We start from the raw sequence: 16,176 nt of genomic DNA, 5'->3' as shown, positions 1-16,176 counted from the left end.
ATGGCCGAGGGACGACCATTTGCATATAGGTCTCTCCCCCCCCCTCCCCCCACCCTTATCGACAAATACACCGGGGGCGCCCCTCGTAATGAGGGACCCCCACCACTCTCCCTTCTCCTTTATTTTTTCCAACGTGGACCGCCATTGTCCGTTAACTCATTCGACGTGGACCAGCTTCTGTATCTCCCTTCCTTCCTCGTCGTTATCCTCTTCATCTTTTCCACCGACCTTTGTGCCTTTCGTTCACCCTGTGCGTTACCGAAGCTCCACTCGATGTTCCGTCTGTCGTCCGTGTGTCGAACGAATTCGGGGGATGGGAACTCGCGTTAAGGAGAGGAGAGAGAGAGAGAAAAAAAAAAAAAAAAAAAAGAGAGGAAAAAAAAAAAGAAAATAGTGACAGGGAATAAGAGAACCGGTTACACGTTGAAAAATATGAATCGTAGAGATAGAGGTGGAAGCGTGAAAAAACGTTGGAAGGACACTCTTTAACTGCATCTGCTTTTTCGAGATATGAATGTAGGGAAAAAAATTAATGAATGTGGAGGGAAGAATCGTTTACGTTGTAGCGCAACGAGAGTCGATTTAGAAAGTGTGAGTTTAATTTTAAATGGTACTTGTAGTTTGATTGTATGATAATTTAATTTTGTCTTTTTTTTTTTTTTGCAAAGATATGTGTTCATTAAAGATTATATATTGAATATATATATATATATTGAAAATTGTAACATAAATTAAAAGAAGATAATCCTTTGTTTCTGAGAAAATTATTTATGAAAATTCAATTAATTTCTAAATTACTAATTATTAAATTTCTTCTTAAAAAGCAGAGCCTCTTATCAAAAATTCTCTCCCTCGATTCGAACCATATTCGATTTTCGATATATAAAATGAGAGAAACAACGTTTTCACAAAAAAAAAAAAAGAAAATGTTAAACGTAAATTTACGAAATATCTATATAACAAATTTCAATCGTGGAAGAATCGTATCAAAGAAATAGACGTTCATAATAAAAAATTACTGAATTACTTGCCATCAGTTTTGCGGATACCAGGTCACGGAAAGTAAGGGACCGGTTTCATAGCCTCGAGAGGCCGATCGTTACCAACTTCGTTACACAACTGTTAGGATAATCTGCGGCAAGAATCATGAGCCGCGTTGATACACGTATGCGGCTTATGTATGTAGGTTGTGTCCGGCGTAGGGTTGAGGGCAGGTGTACTTTCCTGAGAGAGAATAATTAATATTCAGCGAGGAAAAAGTGGGCGATGGTCTTCTCTTATGAACAGTTAGCGCGTTAGCAAACGGGGCACACATCGCTTCTAGACACGCAGCTGGTCCTCTCCGGGGGAAAAGACTTTCGGGGCCCAATTACGTTCGTCGTTGTCGATCGTCCGTCTACGCACCCGTAATTGTTTCACGTTTGATCTGCCATACCTGGACGCCCCGAAATTTCGTGGGACCGATTTTATCTTACGCGCTTCTTGGACGTCCACCGCGTTCCTGGAACTTTTGAATTTCTTGCCGCGACAATGATCTCTCGCGTGATTCGTATCAAAAACTTTCCGATACGAAACTTTTTTTTTTCCAAATATAATAGAAAGTGCAATATATAATTCCACGATACGAAACAGAAATTTAGAAATCTAATTCTAAGTTTAAATTCTTTTTATTTTATCTAGAAGGAAATAGAAATTTAGTACACCGATATAAAAATTTACATTGTGAAATAAAATTATGATTTTTAGACGAATGAAAAGAGAATTCGAATAGAGGAATGTAATTTATTTTTCAACGTAATTTATTCGCTAAAAATCGGTAGAATTTAATCGATGAGGAATTTCTAACGATAATCGAAAAATTATGGCAAGACTGGAACGATGAAGGAAGAGCGATTTCGCGAATAAATCGTAATCCACTAACATAGATATCGGCAATCTTGGAGTGAAATCTCGGTAGCCTTGATAACGGTAGCCGTGTAGACCCGGGCCGTAGGACGAATTGCAGCTGCAGAAAACGAGGAAAACTTATGATCAGATAAGAGAGGGAGAGGGCCGTTATAAAAGAGTTAGAGAAAAAGAGATAGTGGTCGAGGGGGCGGGGAGGAAGCGGAGTACAAATTACGACCACCCGGAAACTGGTCTCGTGGCCGTGTTAACTTTCGTCGCGTGCCTTCGGGAAATGCCTCAACTTTTGCAGCCACGTGTTATCGTCCTGGCATTATAAACTTTCCATTGCCCGCCCTTTCCCTCTCTCTCTCTCTCTCTCTCTTCCCATTTTCCCTTTCCTCGTTCGCCTTCATTATTTACGACGCGTTAACGAAATTTACCAGCCTGCTCTTGCACTGGACTCTAGAATTTTGTCACTCGGTCGAACTTGGTCGAATCTTGGCACAACTTTTTCTTACGAGTTCCCATATTTTTGATTCTATTTGGTTACACAGGACGATAAATATTTGGCAATTTCTTAAATTATTTTGAATTTAAACATAAATTTATTTGCAATTTCTTTAATTTTTGTTTTATGATAATGATAATGATGTAATGAATATAATGAAGAATTGATCGGAATATGTGTAAATTGCAAAAAGCAAAAGAAAATTATTTGAAATAAAGTAAAAAAAAATATATATATAAATTTCATTCGAATAATGCTAATAGAAGAAAATTGAGTGTATTATTTTTATCTTTAATGATATGAGTAATTATTATTGTAAAATGGTATCAACTTGTACTATTTTTTGTTTCAGATACGAGGCTGTAGAACTGATCTATCGAGAGTTGACCAGAGTTTACAAGCAATCGGAAATAGATTGGAAAATGATACACGATGCAGGATGCACCAGAGACGATACAGATTTGCCAGACCATGTCACTAAACCGAACGATCTCAATCGATTGATCAGCGGAACGTTTAGATCCTTTTTGGCTGCCTTGCCTGCTCCTCCCACGATTGTAACGATTGCGAGGTAATATATCTAATATATCTCACTTAAAAATTATTTTTTACTCCGAACTATGCTAATAAAAAATCTTTATACAAAATCTTTCTTTTATGGAAATTTAAATTCGCAAAATTACGAATAATATTTTTCCAAACTTTTTCGCACATTGTAACGAATCGTATCGTTTTTACAAAAAATATTATTTTCCAAAATTCTAATCCAATCGATCGTGCAAAATACAAAATATTATTATACGAAAATTTAATTCAAATCCTCTCTCATGATACGACAGTCCAAAATATTTTATACGAAATTTAGAAGAAAATAAAGGAGAGACCATCCCTTCGAAAGGAATGGATGCTAATAAAAATATCCGTCGATAAAAATCCAGCCGCGAAACGTTTTTAAAGCTCGTCAAATTGAATTCCAAGGCTGTCCGCCTCTATCTTCGATAGAGAGCGGAGGCAGGGTCGCAGATGGCGTGGAAGAAGATGCTGGGAGGGCTGGGAATAGAGAAAAAGGGAGGATCGTAAGGGGTGGTATGGTTGGGCCGGGCGAAGGGTGGGTTCATGGACGTTCGGCTACCATCAAGCCCCACCCCTCCATGTGGGCCAGGGGTTGCCTCGTAAGGGGTGTACGAAATCAAATCCCGACCTTTCGGCACTCGTTGTCAGATGTCTCTGTCTTCGATGTCCCGCGACAGATGCTAATTATTCCTTTATCTCTGTTCCACGCTCTAGTTGGCCGGATGATTAAGGCGAGACACGGTAATCCGTTTCTCAATTTTCCCCGGCTCTCGTAATAAACACCACGCCACGCCACGAGAAATTGTGATTTATGAAACACATACGCGGCAGACGCGACGATACTAATGAGATCACGTCTGCCCAGAGAGGAAATCTTTCCACGGTTGTACTCGAGATGTGCTCGAATAGTGACGAATTCTTTGAAATTTATAGCTTTGCGATACGTGTAATATCAATGTGAATTGTGATATTTTTATAAATTTAATTATGATTGGAAATGTGTTTAGGATATTAAAATAATGAGAGAATTTTTATACGAATTTGTATAACGATTGATTGTGTTGATATAATTAATTTTATCGATATTTTTATAACTGGTCTAAATATGTAATATGTCATCGTTATATAAGTTTAAATATCAATTCATGTATGTATGAATATTAAAAAATTCAATTTTATATGCAATGGAATTCAAAAAAAATGATTGCATATCAAATAATTTTTTATTTAATACGTTGTATAAAAGAATATTTACTTTTCTTTCTGTTAAAATAATTTCACTCGAACTTTGAACACGCGTGATATTTCAAAATCATTTTAAATTCAAATCTCGTAAAGATAATAAAATCATATATGATTTTCTTGCATATTACAATTTAGTTTATGCAAAAAATAAAAAGAAAAGCAGAAATATTTAATCAAAAAGATAAAATCGTTAATTTATCTCGTAAAACGTCTAGCAGAAATTATGCAATGGAAACGTGGATGGAAATAATAGAATGATCCGTAAATGGTTGATTTGGCGCCATCTCGTGATAAAATTAGGGAAATAGTATTCGGACTTCCGGCGGTGGCAGAAAAAAAATCGATTTCATCCCACTTGCAGCCCTCGACGACCCTTTGGTCTCCACCCCCAGCACCCCTCACTTCCGGGAAAGACGCGGAAACGCCGCCGGATGTCGCCTCTGGACGGCATCGAGGTTCTCTTTCAGTTTGCCAGACGGCGATTAAACAGAAACAAAAAGTGAAAGCGAATTTAACGAGCAAGAATAAACTATTTACCATGGAAAAATATAAATTTCTTTCTAGAGATCTATTTCGTCGAATCTTCGATCAATTCAATTCCTATTAATTATTATTCCTCGATATTTATTTAATTTTATTCTCAATATTTCTTTTTGTATATACAATATTTTGTTTATCTCTCATAATATACATTAATAATATCATTACTTTTGTATCGATTCTTATCTTAAAACGTAATTAATTTTAATCGAATAACGAAATAGAAATTATCAGTAAATAATTCTGAATTTTTTTCCTAATTCTTTGAAAACTCAGGATCACGAATAATTAAACGCTTATCGATGCAACATCTTAATGAAAAAGATGCAACGATCAAATTATTATATTCTTTTACAGATCCAGTCAAGACGAATATTGTCCGTCAGAGAACGTGGATCAAATTCAGATTGAAGTGCTCGAGGAACTTCGCCAACATCTGGGGGAGATCGACGTCCAATTGGCCTATCTAAAGGAGGAAACCCATTAACCATTAAAAAATATAAACACACCACCCTTTCTCCTTCCCCCGAGATATACATTTTAATGGGGCGAATTTCATTTTGATTCAATAAACGTTTGTATGAAAAAATATTCATCCCTGTTAATCGTATCCGTTCCTCCAGCGTCATTCCAACGTGGATCGTAAAAATAGACCCTTGGCTCGAGCACTCGTCGTCGTTATTAAGACAACGAGTACTCGGGTAAGGGCCAAATGAAAAGCTCGTAAAGACTAATTACTGGTGCTCCAGGGAGGGGTGGATAAAGGAAACTAAGTCGAGAAGTCGTGCATCGTGGAATCGATGGAATACATCAGAAAGATCAGAAGGCGAGCAGGAAGAAGGAAACTGGCACGTCTTTGATCAGAGCCAACGATTTACATAAGATCGGTGCCACTGGTCCATTATAAGAGCACAATGCCAACCTGGAGGTTGGTATTTTTCTTTTTTTTTTTTTCTTTTTTTTTTTTGCGCAACGAGCACACCCTGCATCCCCCTCTATCGTTTCTCGTTTCACGCCGACCGCCCATTTGCATACCGTAGGCCAGTTTCCCACACGTCTTAACAGCGATCGTCCCTTCTTCCTCTTTCTACGAGCTTACCAAGTTTCCGTCTCTTTTCGTTTCCCTTTTGCTCGTAACCCTTTTCACCGGGCCGGGACAAAAAAGGCAAGGAAGAGTGAAAAAAAGACGTCTTCCTTCTTCCAAGATGCTGGCGTCTCTTGAAACCGAGAAACGAGACCTTCGTGGATTGGATGCCATTCAAATTTTATAATGAAACGTGTATGTATAATGTTTTTTGCCTATCGAATTTCTGGCGCGCGATAAACGCGAGAGATTTCTAATAAATCGGAGAGATTTCTAATTTTAGAAAGTATTTTTAATATTTAATCATTATCTTGATTATAATTCTACTTTTTTGGAAGATAATGGTAAAATGGTCCCTCGGGTCACCTTTTTTTTCTTTTTTTTTATTTAATTGTGTATTTGTCGTGCTGTGGTTCTTAAGTTTCAGGAAAACGTGAAAGAATCCCTGTTAATATACTTGATTGCGCGTAATTTAATTCCGCTACAGGTAATTTAATTCTACCACGTCCTTCGAGTTACTTTTGACTTAATTACGCTTCTTCTATGATTAAAAAAATATTCTTAAGTTTCGGAGAAACGCGAAAGAATCCTTGTCAATACCATCTGATTACGCATTGGAATATTAAAAAATTCGGGGATCGAAATTAAAAGTTTCGCTAATAAAATCAATACCGGATATTCAACATCTTTCATTGAACACCATCTATCGATTTCAATCATTACCAATCAGAGTTAAAAATTAAATATCGATTGGAAAAACATTCAAAGCATTCCTATCATCGCGATATTACCATGCTAAAAAAAAAAAAAAAAAAAAAAGAAATAAATTCATAAAAGAATTAGAGCCAAGCAGAAAAATTTTCCAATTGAAAGCGTTCCAAAGAATCGATTCATCGGTTATTCGTCTTGAAATGACTCATTCGCCTATCGTACAATTGCGCGTTAAGGGGGTAGCACAGTGGCATTCGGGCGATAACGCGCGAATAAACGTTAAATGGACAAGGTGAATGCGGAAGTGCGATTGTGGAGAAGGGACGAATTTTAAAGAACCGCAAGGAAAGTTTACGAGCTGGCAGGCTCGCGTAATGACTGTCGTTAACCACGGTCCAGGCCTCTCTCGGTCGAACCAAGACCTTTGTATGCTAATGACAGGGTGGTCCGATTTCAGCCACCCTGAGTAAAAAATCTTAGGGGTCAACAGACCCATCGTTCGGCCGAGTTTTAAATCTCCCTCGAGTACCATTGACCTCGAATTAAAAACGGGCTCGACCTTCGACCTTCGTCGTGAAAACTTTACGACCAACCGTACGATTTTCTTTTTTCTTTTTCTTTTTTTTTTTTTTCCTTCCCCTTCTAAAAGTCATTGACGGATACCCCCCTCCCCCTCACCGATGCTTTCTTATTCGTGCAAAATTAACTTTCGGTTCGGTCCCTATGACGGTGTATAGGAAGAATTCACGAGACCCTCGGGACCAGAGATGTGCAATCATTTTCAGAAATAATACGTGCATTGATATTCATTAAATTGCATCGAATGAATTCTTAGCCAAGAAGAAAGGAATCTTTGGAAGGTGTTGCACGAATAATCTGGTTTCAATTGTTAATGGAATTTCTTGTCCATTTCTTGTGAATTATATTATTTATTTGGGAAACTTTTTTGATCTTTTTTTTTGAAAATATTGTTATTTGTTTAGAGCATGGAATTAGAGATCATGAATATTTATGCAAATTTTAATTTGTTAAAAATTTATTAAAAATAAAGAATATTTTATTAAATAAAAATCTACATTTTATTAAAAATATAGAAACAATACGGTATTGTTTGAAGAACATAACTAATAGGAAAGAATGTTTTTCGTCACAGTTTGAACATAATTTCAAACGTCTCGTTCTCTCTCATGGTTGTTCGGATTTCATTCACCCAGGTGACACCGTGACATTGGGTTCTAGGGGAATTATTCAAAACCAGGTCTGGCTGGCAAAAGTACAGCCGTCCCTGGCACCATAATCCCATATTCGATTTGCATAAAACAGAAACGCAAAAAAGCAACAATCCAGAAAACAAAAATAACAATAAAAATATATAAATCGAACGTTTAATAATAAAAATTGTTTCGAATGCAATTTTTATCTGATCAAATATTATTCAACTAATTGAATTAAAGAAAATTCTAATCGTTAAATAGAAAAAAGAAAAAATTATCTACAAATATCTATATAACAAATACTTAAAAGATAAATATTTCTATTAATTTGTAAAACGGATTATTAAAAAATTCTTTAAAAAAAATATTATATCTATATAATCAGAATTCACATGATTAAAACAATTTTTAATTCTACGTTTAATCATTTATTGTTTTATATACATTAACTTAATCAAAAGAAACTTAAAATCGATCGTCTTGAATCTTCACCAAGTTTCATATATAATTCAAAATTAATTTCCAAATTTCCAATACTTTTGACACACGCAAAATGATTCATTTTCCACGTTTCAACACTTATCCAATTATAAATTTTTCCAAGCGATTCTCGCGATTAGAAAAAAAAAAAGAAAAAAACACTTCAAATCCAAATAAAACTTGCATTTCTAAACAGATATATAACTCCAACGAATAAAACTCGTAAAAAAAGATTTTCACCAACGTCGATTTCCATCCGAGACAAGTCACCGATCACGGCAAAGGCCGAGGACCCTTTACTCTCGCGTACCTGATGGTTATGCGCGTGACGAAAGAGATCTTCAGAGAGAGGTAAGTATGCTAATCAGCAAGCATAATGCAATATCGATACGCCGGAGAAAGCCAATTATAGCGTGGGGATCTGTCGCGTACGACCTATAGAGATTCTCTTCTCTTTCTCTCCCCTCCCCCCCCCTCTCTCTCTTTCTCTCTCTCCCTCTCCCTCTCGAAACGTCTCCGTGAGACGCATAAAGGGTCGCACACGGGCGATGCACCGGTGAGAAAATGAATAGCAAATGAAAGAAAAAAAGGAGGAAGAACGGGAGAGGACGGGGGCCGGTTGATAGACAACGCCATAGGCGGAGACCTCGTTGGCCGTTGTTCGAAAGTGCTATTTGTATTTATTCCAGGCCTTTGTTCGTACCAGGAGACTCATGGGGAGGAGGGTGGGGCGAGGCGGCGAGAGGGAAAGAGAGAAAAAAATTATTCAAAGACGAGGCGAAAGGGGTGAGGTCCACTAGTCGTTACGGGACTATACGACGTTTCGGTCGGAAAAAATAGTTGCACGCGGCTCGGATAGACCGAATATATATTCGTCGAATGGAAAGTGGATTTTTTATTCGCGATAAAACGATTAAATTGATTAATAATCGAGGAAATCGATTTGAAAGAAATCGCCTCGAAAGTGTAAATTTCGAAAATAAAATAATCCTTCGTAATTCAACGAATCTTCGATCGTTTTGAATTTCGATGTAATTTTCGTTGATCCAAATTTCCTCGAAACAGTTAATCGTTTCGTAAATTTTAGAAAATTTTATCTCGAGAAGAGAAAGAGAGAGAGAAGCTGATAATATCTGAGCACGCAACAAAGTTAATCTGAGAAATCGAATTACGGGCAAGTGTTCGCTCCATCGTGCGGATTCCCTCGTTCTCGTTGGGTGCAGTATGTGACGAGATGATCGCATGTGTGTGTGAATGCATCTCGTGCAGCGGATGCAACTGCGAGTGGTCAGTAGCTCGCAAAACGACTGGCCGCTCGGTGCATCCCCTCGGTACTTTTCGATCAACCTCGCGAGTGACACATCGAGCCTACTACCGACACACCACCTACACCACCCTTCACTCATCTTCACTCGTCAAAACGTGATATCTTCGCGATTCAATCGAATCATCGTCACGTCTATCGCGAATAAAAAAACTTCCATTGAGATATCCTTTCCATTAAGATATTCCCGAGAAACGACACGTTTCCTTCGATTCGTTTCAGTGTCACTCCGTTTACATGGAGAAAAGAGGTGTGGTTTACAAATTCGATTGATAAAATCTGGCACGTAACGAGGAAGCGCGACGAACTGTCGCCTCTACGCGGCGCGATAAAGTTTTTAATCACATCCGCACAACGGGGTTCTTAAGTTTGTTCTTGTACGCGGGGATCGCGGCACGCTTTTCGACGAGAGCGGACAAGTAATTTCATAATGTCGCGGGACGAAGTTCTGACAGTTCTTACATGGTGGCCAGGCCACGGAAGGAAAAGTTCCGTTATAAGTTTTAATGGTACATAAATAAACGACGACGTTGTAATAGAGTTTCTACGGGGCGTATTTTCCCAGGGCGAGATTCGACGCGAGAACGGTAACACGGCCTCGTTATAAATATTCAATCGTAACCGTGACATTTCTCTCTCCGTCTCGCTCCCGCTCGCCGGCCACGACGCACGCGTGTCACGCGAGGGACTGGGACGCACGATAAGCTTAATTCGAGTGGCGAGCGTGTGCCGGAATTATACATTAAACGCGGTGCTGGGTCTCGGAAAATGGAAAAGAGCCGCGTTTTCGTCGAAATTATAGAAAATTAACGAGCCGTCCATGCCCGACCTCGAGAAACCGGCTGGAGAACACCCTTGCCGTTCATGCACGAAATAACCACCAGTCCAGCGATATTATTTTCAAAACCCGGCCGAGCTTGTTACCAGTGTCTTTAGTTAGAAGGTTGCTTCTCTTGTATCTGTCGAAAGTTTGCAACCGCTTCTCCCCTTTAAGACGACGTGAATGAATTTCGAGGGAGGCTTTAAACCGTGTATCGAAGTACAACGTAGTTCGACGAGTAATTCATTAGTGGATTTTGAATCGATGTAACACGAACGATCGACATTAAGCTTTTAGACCAATTTATCAGTGAAATTTTATGAGAAATTACGTGTTATATGGTGCGTGAAAGTGTTTGTTTATGAAATAAAGAAAGTTTTTTACAAAGTTTTTTAAATTTTATCAATTTTCCAATTTTATCCAATTATCCTGTAAAATAGTAAGCTTATAAAAAGTGTTTCCAAATTTTTTAAATCGTTAGTATTAAAAAAATTGACACATTATCGTGCAAAAACATGGATTTACACAATAATTATGAATAAATATAAAATATCATCGATTCAAATAACAATTTCGACCAAGGAAAAAACAATAAACTATAAACTAAATTCGTGTATCTAAATACAATAGAACATCGATTATCCGAACTAATTGAAAAAATCTGTGGATAAGATCGATCAGAAAGAACCGAATTATTAATATTTATTATGTTAAAAAAATATATATGTATATAGTGAAACTCCATTTATAGAAATTCAAGTATAATTCGAACGCTATAAGTTCACATAAACTCTATGTTCGGATAATCGATCATTTGAACGATATTCGAATAATCGACTATTTCTATTGCAAACAAACGGACGAAAAGAAGAAGATACCTGTGTTCGCGGACGGAAAGATGGAAATGTCCGTGGCGAGGAATACATTTTTTTTCTTTTTTTTCATTTTCTTTCCATTTTGCTTGATATTCAATCGCGCGAAGTGAACCTGCCAGAATCCATTGCCGATAAGAGCGGGCGGGGTGTGGGAAGGGGATGAAAGTGGTTGGTGGCTCTCTAATACACGCGGGGGTGCGTGTAATTCCGAGGCCGCGCCATATTTTAACATCGTTCCGAGTTACATTATGTTTCAGCAAAATGGTCGGCGCACACGTGGCAGCAGCGCCCCGTCGACGGGGAGGGTGGTTTATCTCGAATACACAATCCCACCCCGGGCCACCCTCACTCTCTCTCTCTCTCTCCCCCTCTCTTTCTCTCTCTCTCTTCGTCGAACGCGGCTCAGTGGAGAGGAAGGGGACGAAGAGCGAAAGAGAGAGAAAAATAGGGGGTGAAAGAAAGAAAAAAAGAAAGAGAGGGATGGAAGGCGGTTCAAGGGGATACGGATGAGAGAGAAAGAGAGAGAGAAAGAGAGAGAGGGTGGAGGTCGACGACGACCCTCGGCAACCAACGCCCACCACTAACCACCCTCCACCCCTCTCTCCGTTAGCTTTTGCGACGTCTATACGGCGGAGGGGGTCGGTGGTGTGGAAGGCAACCCGGCACGATGTACGCGAGCTAACGACGTTCTTTCGCTTCTCGCGAGCAAGGAAGCGAGACCGACGAAACGAGAGGGGTGAACGGGAGAGAAAGAAGGAGAGAGAGAGAGAGAGATGGTACAAACCGCGTTCCTCCTCTTTCTTTCTTTCTTTCTTTCTTTCTTTCTTTCTTTCTTTCTTCCTTTCTTTCCTTCCTTACTTGCCTCCTGCTCGCACGTTTCGTTTCTTTTGTGAACATAGACGCGAAAGGGGTGGAAGAAGGAGAGTGCAGCAGGTAATGATGTACCGCGGTAAATTTCCTGCGGAAAATTACCCAGGCTGTTGGCCGCGGAGTCGCGGAGCGAAAGGTAATCATTTTCTTTTTTGCAACAAGCGGCTGCAAACATACGCGTAGCCGTGGCTGCAACAATGTCGACTGCGATTTATTGAATTATTAGCGGCGCGGGTGCGCGTGGACAGGTAAGGTAGCCGTTGCTCCACCCGGGAGCAGGGAAAGGGGAGGCTTTCTCAGACGAGCGATTCGTTTCGAATTATTGTTACGGGACATGAAAGAGATCGTGGATCGTTTGATATGGTTTCGATATGAGTAGGATCTCGGTAATTTTTTTTGCTTCGTTCTTGGCCTACGTCGTGGACAATGTTATTGAAATGGTCGTAACTGGTTTATTAAACCAGAGTTTTGATCGTTCTATTTCCTTTCTTTCCCTTGCTCGTGAAAGAATCGAATATATATATACATACAGGTATGCGAAATTTTAATTTTGTTTATCGAAGACTTGCGAAACGGTTAAATATTTTTCTCCGATAAATAATTTGTAATGGGTAACTTGTTAATTTTCAAAATACGAAGAGAAAGGTGAATTATTAGAAATGTGTACGTAATGAGAGCGTTTAAACGCTCTCTTCAAACAATTTTAACGGTGAAGTACTTTCGCAAAGAATAACATTTGAGTTGAAACTCCTCGATTTTCCTACTCGAAAGTTAAGTAATTGAAGATTATTTGCCCGACGGATAAGGCCAATAATTTAACAGAGCGGAAGTTTGTTACATGAATTAAATCGTAATCTGGTTGAACAGTGGGTATTACTTCTCGCTTACAGCTTGTTAATCCAACAAGATCTTTCGAATAATTCAAGGAAGTTAATTAAAAGAAGATCGATTCCCTCCTTCGTTATCAAACTGGACGAATCCAAGCATAAAATTTCTTCGTAATTAATAACCGGCGAAAACTATCCATCCATCCTTCGAAAACGTATCGATCCTCCTTTTATCGCGAAATCTAAAATCAATTTTATCGAGAGAAAAACCACCTTTTATCTTAATTTCTAGTTGAAAGAGGGGAGGGGGGGGGGAAAGGGGGAAGGAAAACTTTACGAATCGTAAAGTTTCGACGAAACGGTTCCCAAAGAATGAACGAAAGAACGAAAGAAAGAGGAGTGAATAAGTGTAGGTGGAATCGTTGTGTCGTCTCAACCGTTCAGTTAATTTGTTCCGGATTAACGAAGCACGGCAGAGCTATTGCCGATCGGACGAGTACGTACTTTTCCCTCCTCGAGTGGGAAACAAGATGTCAACTAGGGAAAGAGAAATTCTTTCCTGTGTAGTAACTGTGTATGCACGGTAACCCCTCGAAGGCGTATTGTGAACGAGACAGCCGATAATTTGTTTTTGGGCCTCTTCTCCCCGATTCGGGAACAGAGATGCCGAGGTATACACCGAGGTATACAACGAACTTTTGCATTGTTACGAAATCGAGTGTCGCATTCGTTGACTGCCGACAATTTCGAACTTTTAATTTGAGTTTGAGGATTCATTAGAGACATTATGCTCCGCCCGGCAAACTTCCAAGCAGCCACGCGAACGCCATCTCCTCCCCTTCTCCCTCCCTCCCCCCGCCTCCCCTGCAATTCGCCCAAAACAGCCCCGACCCCTGCGCCAAACCCTCCTACCACTCGAATCCCGAAGCACAGATCGAATAATTCCGGATCGTATTCCTTTTCCTCCCTCCCTTCTCTTCCCCATTATCCAAAGGCAAGTTTTTCTTCCAACGATCGAGAGACCCGCTCTCTAACGACGCGTCCACAGTTTCGAAATTCTAAATTATATACAATCGCGATTCTCGGGGAATCCGGCATATTGCATTCCCCGACAAATTCGAGGTAATTGCAAACTATGAACGACACCGCTCTCTGCACGAACATGATCGTGCAAGCAAGAATTTTGCTTAAATTTCTCTCCCTTTATTCGAATTAATCCAAATATACTTCAAGGAGCAATTAAAATATAATCTTAACACCGTGTCTTGACGCACGATCCACCTATCATCGGTCCTTTTTCTTTTCTTTTTTCCTTTTTTCTTTTTTCTTTCTTTCTTTCTTTCTCGACACGAAGGTATCCCATCGTCAGTGGCAAGATCGCGAGTGAATCGATACCAGAGGTAGATGTACAGGGTCGAGCGATGGAGAGAACGAGACAGGGCGGAAGGGACACGGGGGTGGAAGGGGTGTGAGGGTGGTTTTTGAGGGAGATGTTTCGTTCGTAGTAGGCAGTAGGTTTCACCCCCTCCCCCCTCCCTCCATCCACAAGTCCCGAAGCATAATCTCCGTCCCTCTGGCCCGTCTCTTTCGCATCCCTCCACCCCCCTCGACGACTCGGCGAAGCTCGCTCATCCTCTGTTCCACGGGCGCAGCCCTCTCCACCCATCTCCGGTGTAAAACCTCCCCCCTACGTTGCCGTGACGTAAATGCCAGAGAAATGGGCTGGAGGGGCTGCGAGAACGTGGCGTGGGCAGTGACGCGTGTGCACGCAGGAAAACTCTTCTTATTTATATGCTCCATGCTGCCATGGCGAATCGATATTTCGCATGAGTTCACTTGGGAAAAACGGGAGGAAAAGAGGGAAGAGGGAAGAAAAGGGAAAGGAGGAAGGAAGAAGGTCACCCTAGCGTGGCAGGGGGGCGGAGAACGATTTCCTTTTCCGCTTTTAGCCAGAACGATGGCTACTTTTCTTACGTATCCTGTTTTTCCCCTGCCACCCTTCGTCGTAGGAGACTAAACGCTGATACGAATCCCTGCAACGATGGATCGTATTGTAGATTGTAGATTGCTTCGATGTAGCTCCGATCATGCAAGGATCTTCTCGAGAATTGTTATTATTATTTTTTTATCATAGTATTGGTATATTTGAATTCTCAAGATGGAAATACAAGTTATGTACATTCGTGCAAAGTTCTTTTTTTTTCAATTCATCATTTCTCCAGAGAAATAGAAAAAAGAATACTGTTTGTTATTTCAAAAAAATTGTATTTAACCGTATCATTATATTCAATCTTCTTACTGGTTGAAATTGGATAAAGACGGTTTTTCTTATAAACTTCAATCAGTTGTAAACAAATTTCTAGATTTTAAATTGTAAAAGTTAAATGTCAAAAAGAGAAGAATTTGCTTCTTTTTTTGAAAGCAAGAATTTTCAATTAAAATTAAAAAAAAAAAGTATCGTGACAAACTGGACAACATTTTCCAAAGATCATACACTTTTGTAAATTCATATTATACACATCATAGTTGGCAAGATTAAACCAAAGAGCGGAAGAAACGTAGGAAGAAAGGGGAAAAAGGGGGATGGCCAGAAGGATAGGAGGGTGGATCGCGGTTGGGAGGGGGGAGGGGGAGGATGAAACGTAGTTGGTCCGTATCAGCATAATGTAGATATCTATTCCTTGCCTCTTCCGTTAGCTTCGAGGTTTGGAGATGGGTGGAATACGAGACGGGGGATGAAATTGAAATGAAACTACCCGAAGGAGCAGACGGCCCCGCGGCTTTCCAAACCCGGAGAAAGATTAAAACGCGACCGAATGGATGCGAAAGAAAGTTTTGCCGCCCAACTATACTCCGTCTAAACTAGAAACGATCTCTCTGTGTGTATTTGTATGCGCGTATACGTGGCCAACCTTCCTCCAGAGACCGTCTCGGCCGATTCTTTCTATAACTGGAAACTAACCGGAAAATTTGAATGTAATTGTTCAATTATAACTTTATATTATGTTACTCGCTCTTAAGGGCTTTCCAATCTCTAACTTTTTTTTCTTGTTACTGATAAATATCCTGCTCCTCGAAGAATGGTTCGTAAAATAAATATCTATACTTTTCTTTATTGTTTATTAGCATGGAAAATAAAACTATCTTAACGTATCAATTTGACTCGATTATCCCTCCCAATCAAAGAAAATTTGGGACAAAAATGTCCTACATATGAA

The 16,176-nt window shown here is 39.6% G+C and overlaps 1 protein-coding gene across 1 annotated transcript in view; it reads left to right on the top strand.

Moving 5' to 3' along the window:
- The window catches only part of LOC122716671 (UPF0489 protein C5orf22 homolog), an 813,536-nt gene extending 808,246 nt beyond the window's left edge, over positions 1–5,290 (top strand). Inside the window, exons 7-8 of the mRNA XM_043939973.1 lie at positions 2,748–2,966; positions 5,111–5,290. Of these exons, the coding sequence (XP_043795908.1) occupies positions 2,748–2,966; positions 5,111–5,240 (349 nt within the window). The 3' untranslated portion in view covers positions 5,241–5,290. The remainder of the gene's footprint in view (positions 1–2,747; positions 2,967–5,110) is intronic.
- The last annotated feature ends 10,886 nt before the right edge of the window (positions 5,291–16,176 follow it).

This window comes from Apis laboriosa, unplaced genomic scaffold (genome assembly GCF_014066325.1).
Source record: "Apis laboriosa isolate Shangri-la unplaced genomic scaffold, ASM1406632v1 scaffold47_cov149, whole genome shotgun sequence".
Taxonomy (NCBI): Eukaryota; Metazoa; Arthropoda; class Insecta; order Hymenoptera; family Apidae; genus Apis; species Apis laboriosa.
The sequence above is the reverse complement of the archived record's forward strand: the minus strand, read 5'-3'. Positions and strand labels throughout refer to the sequence as shown.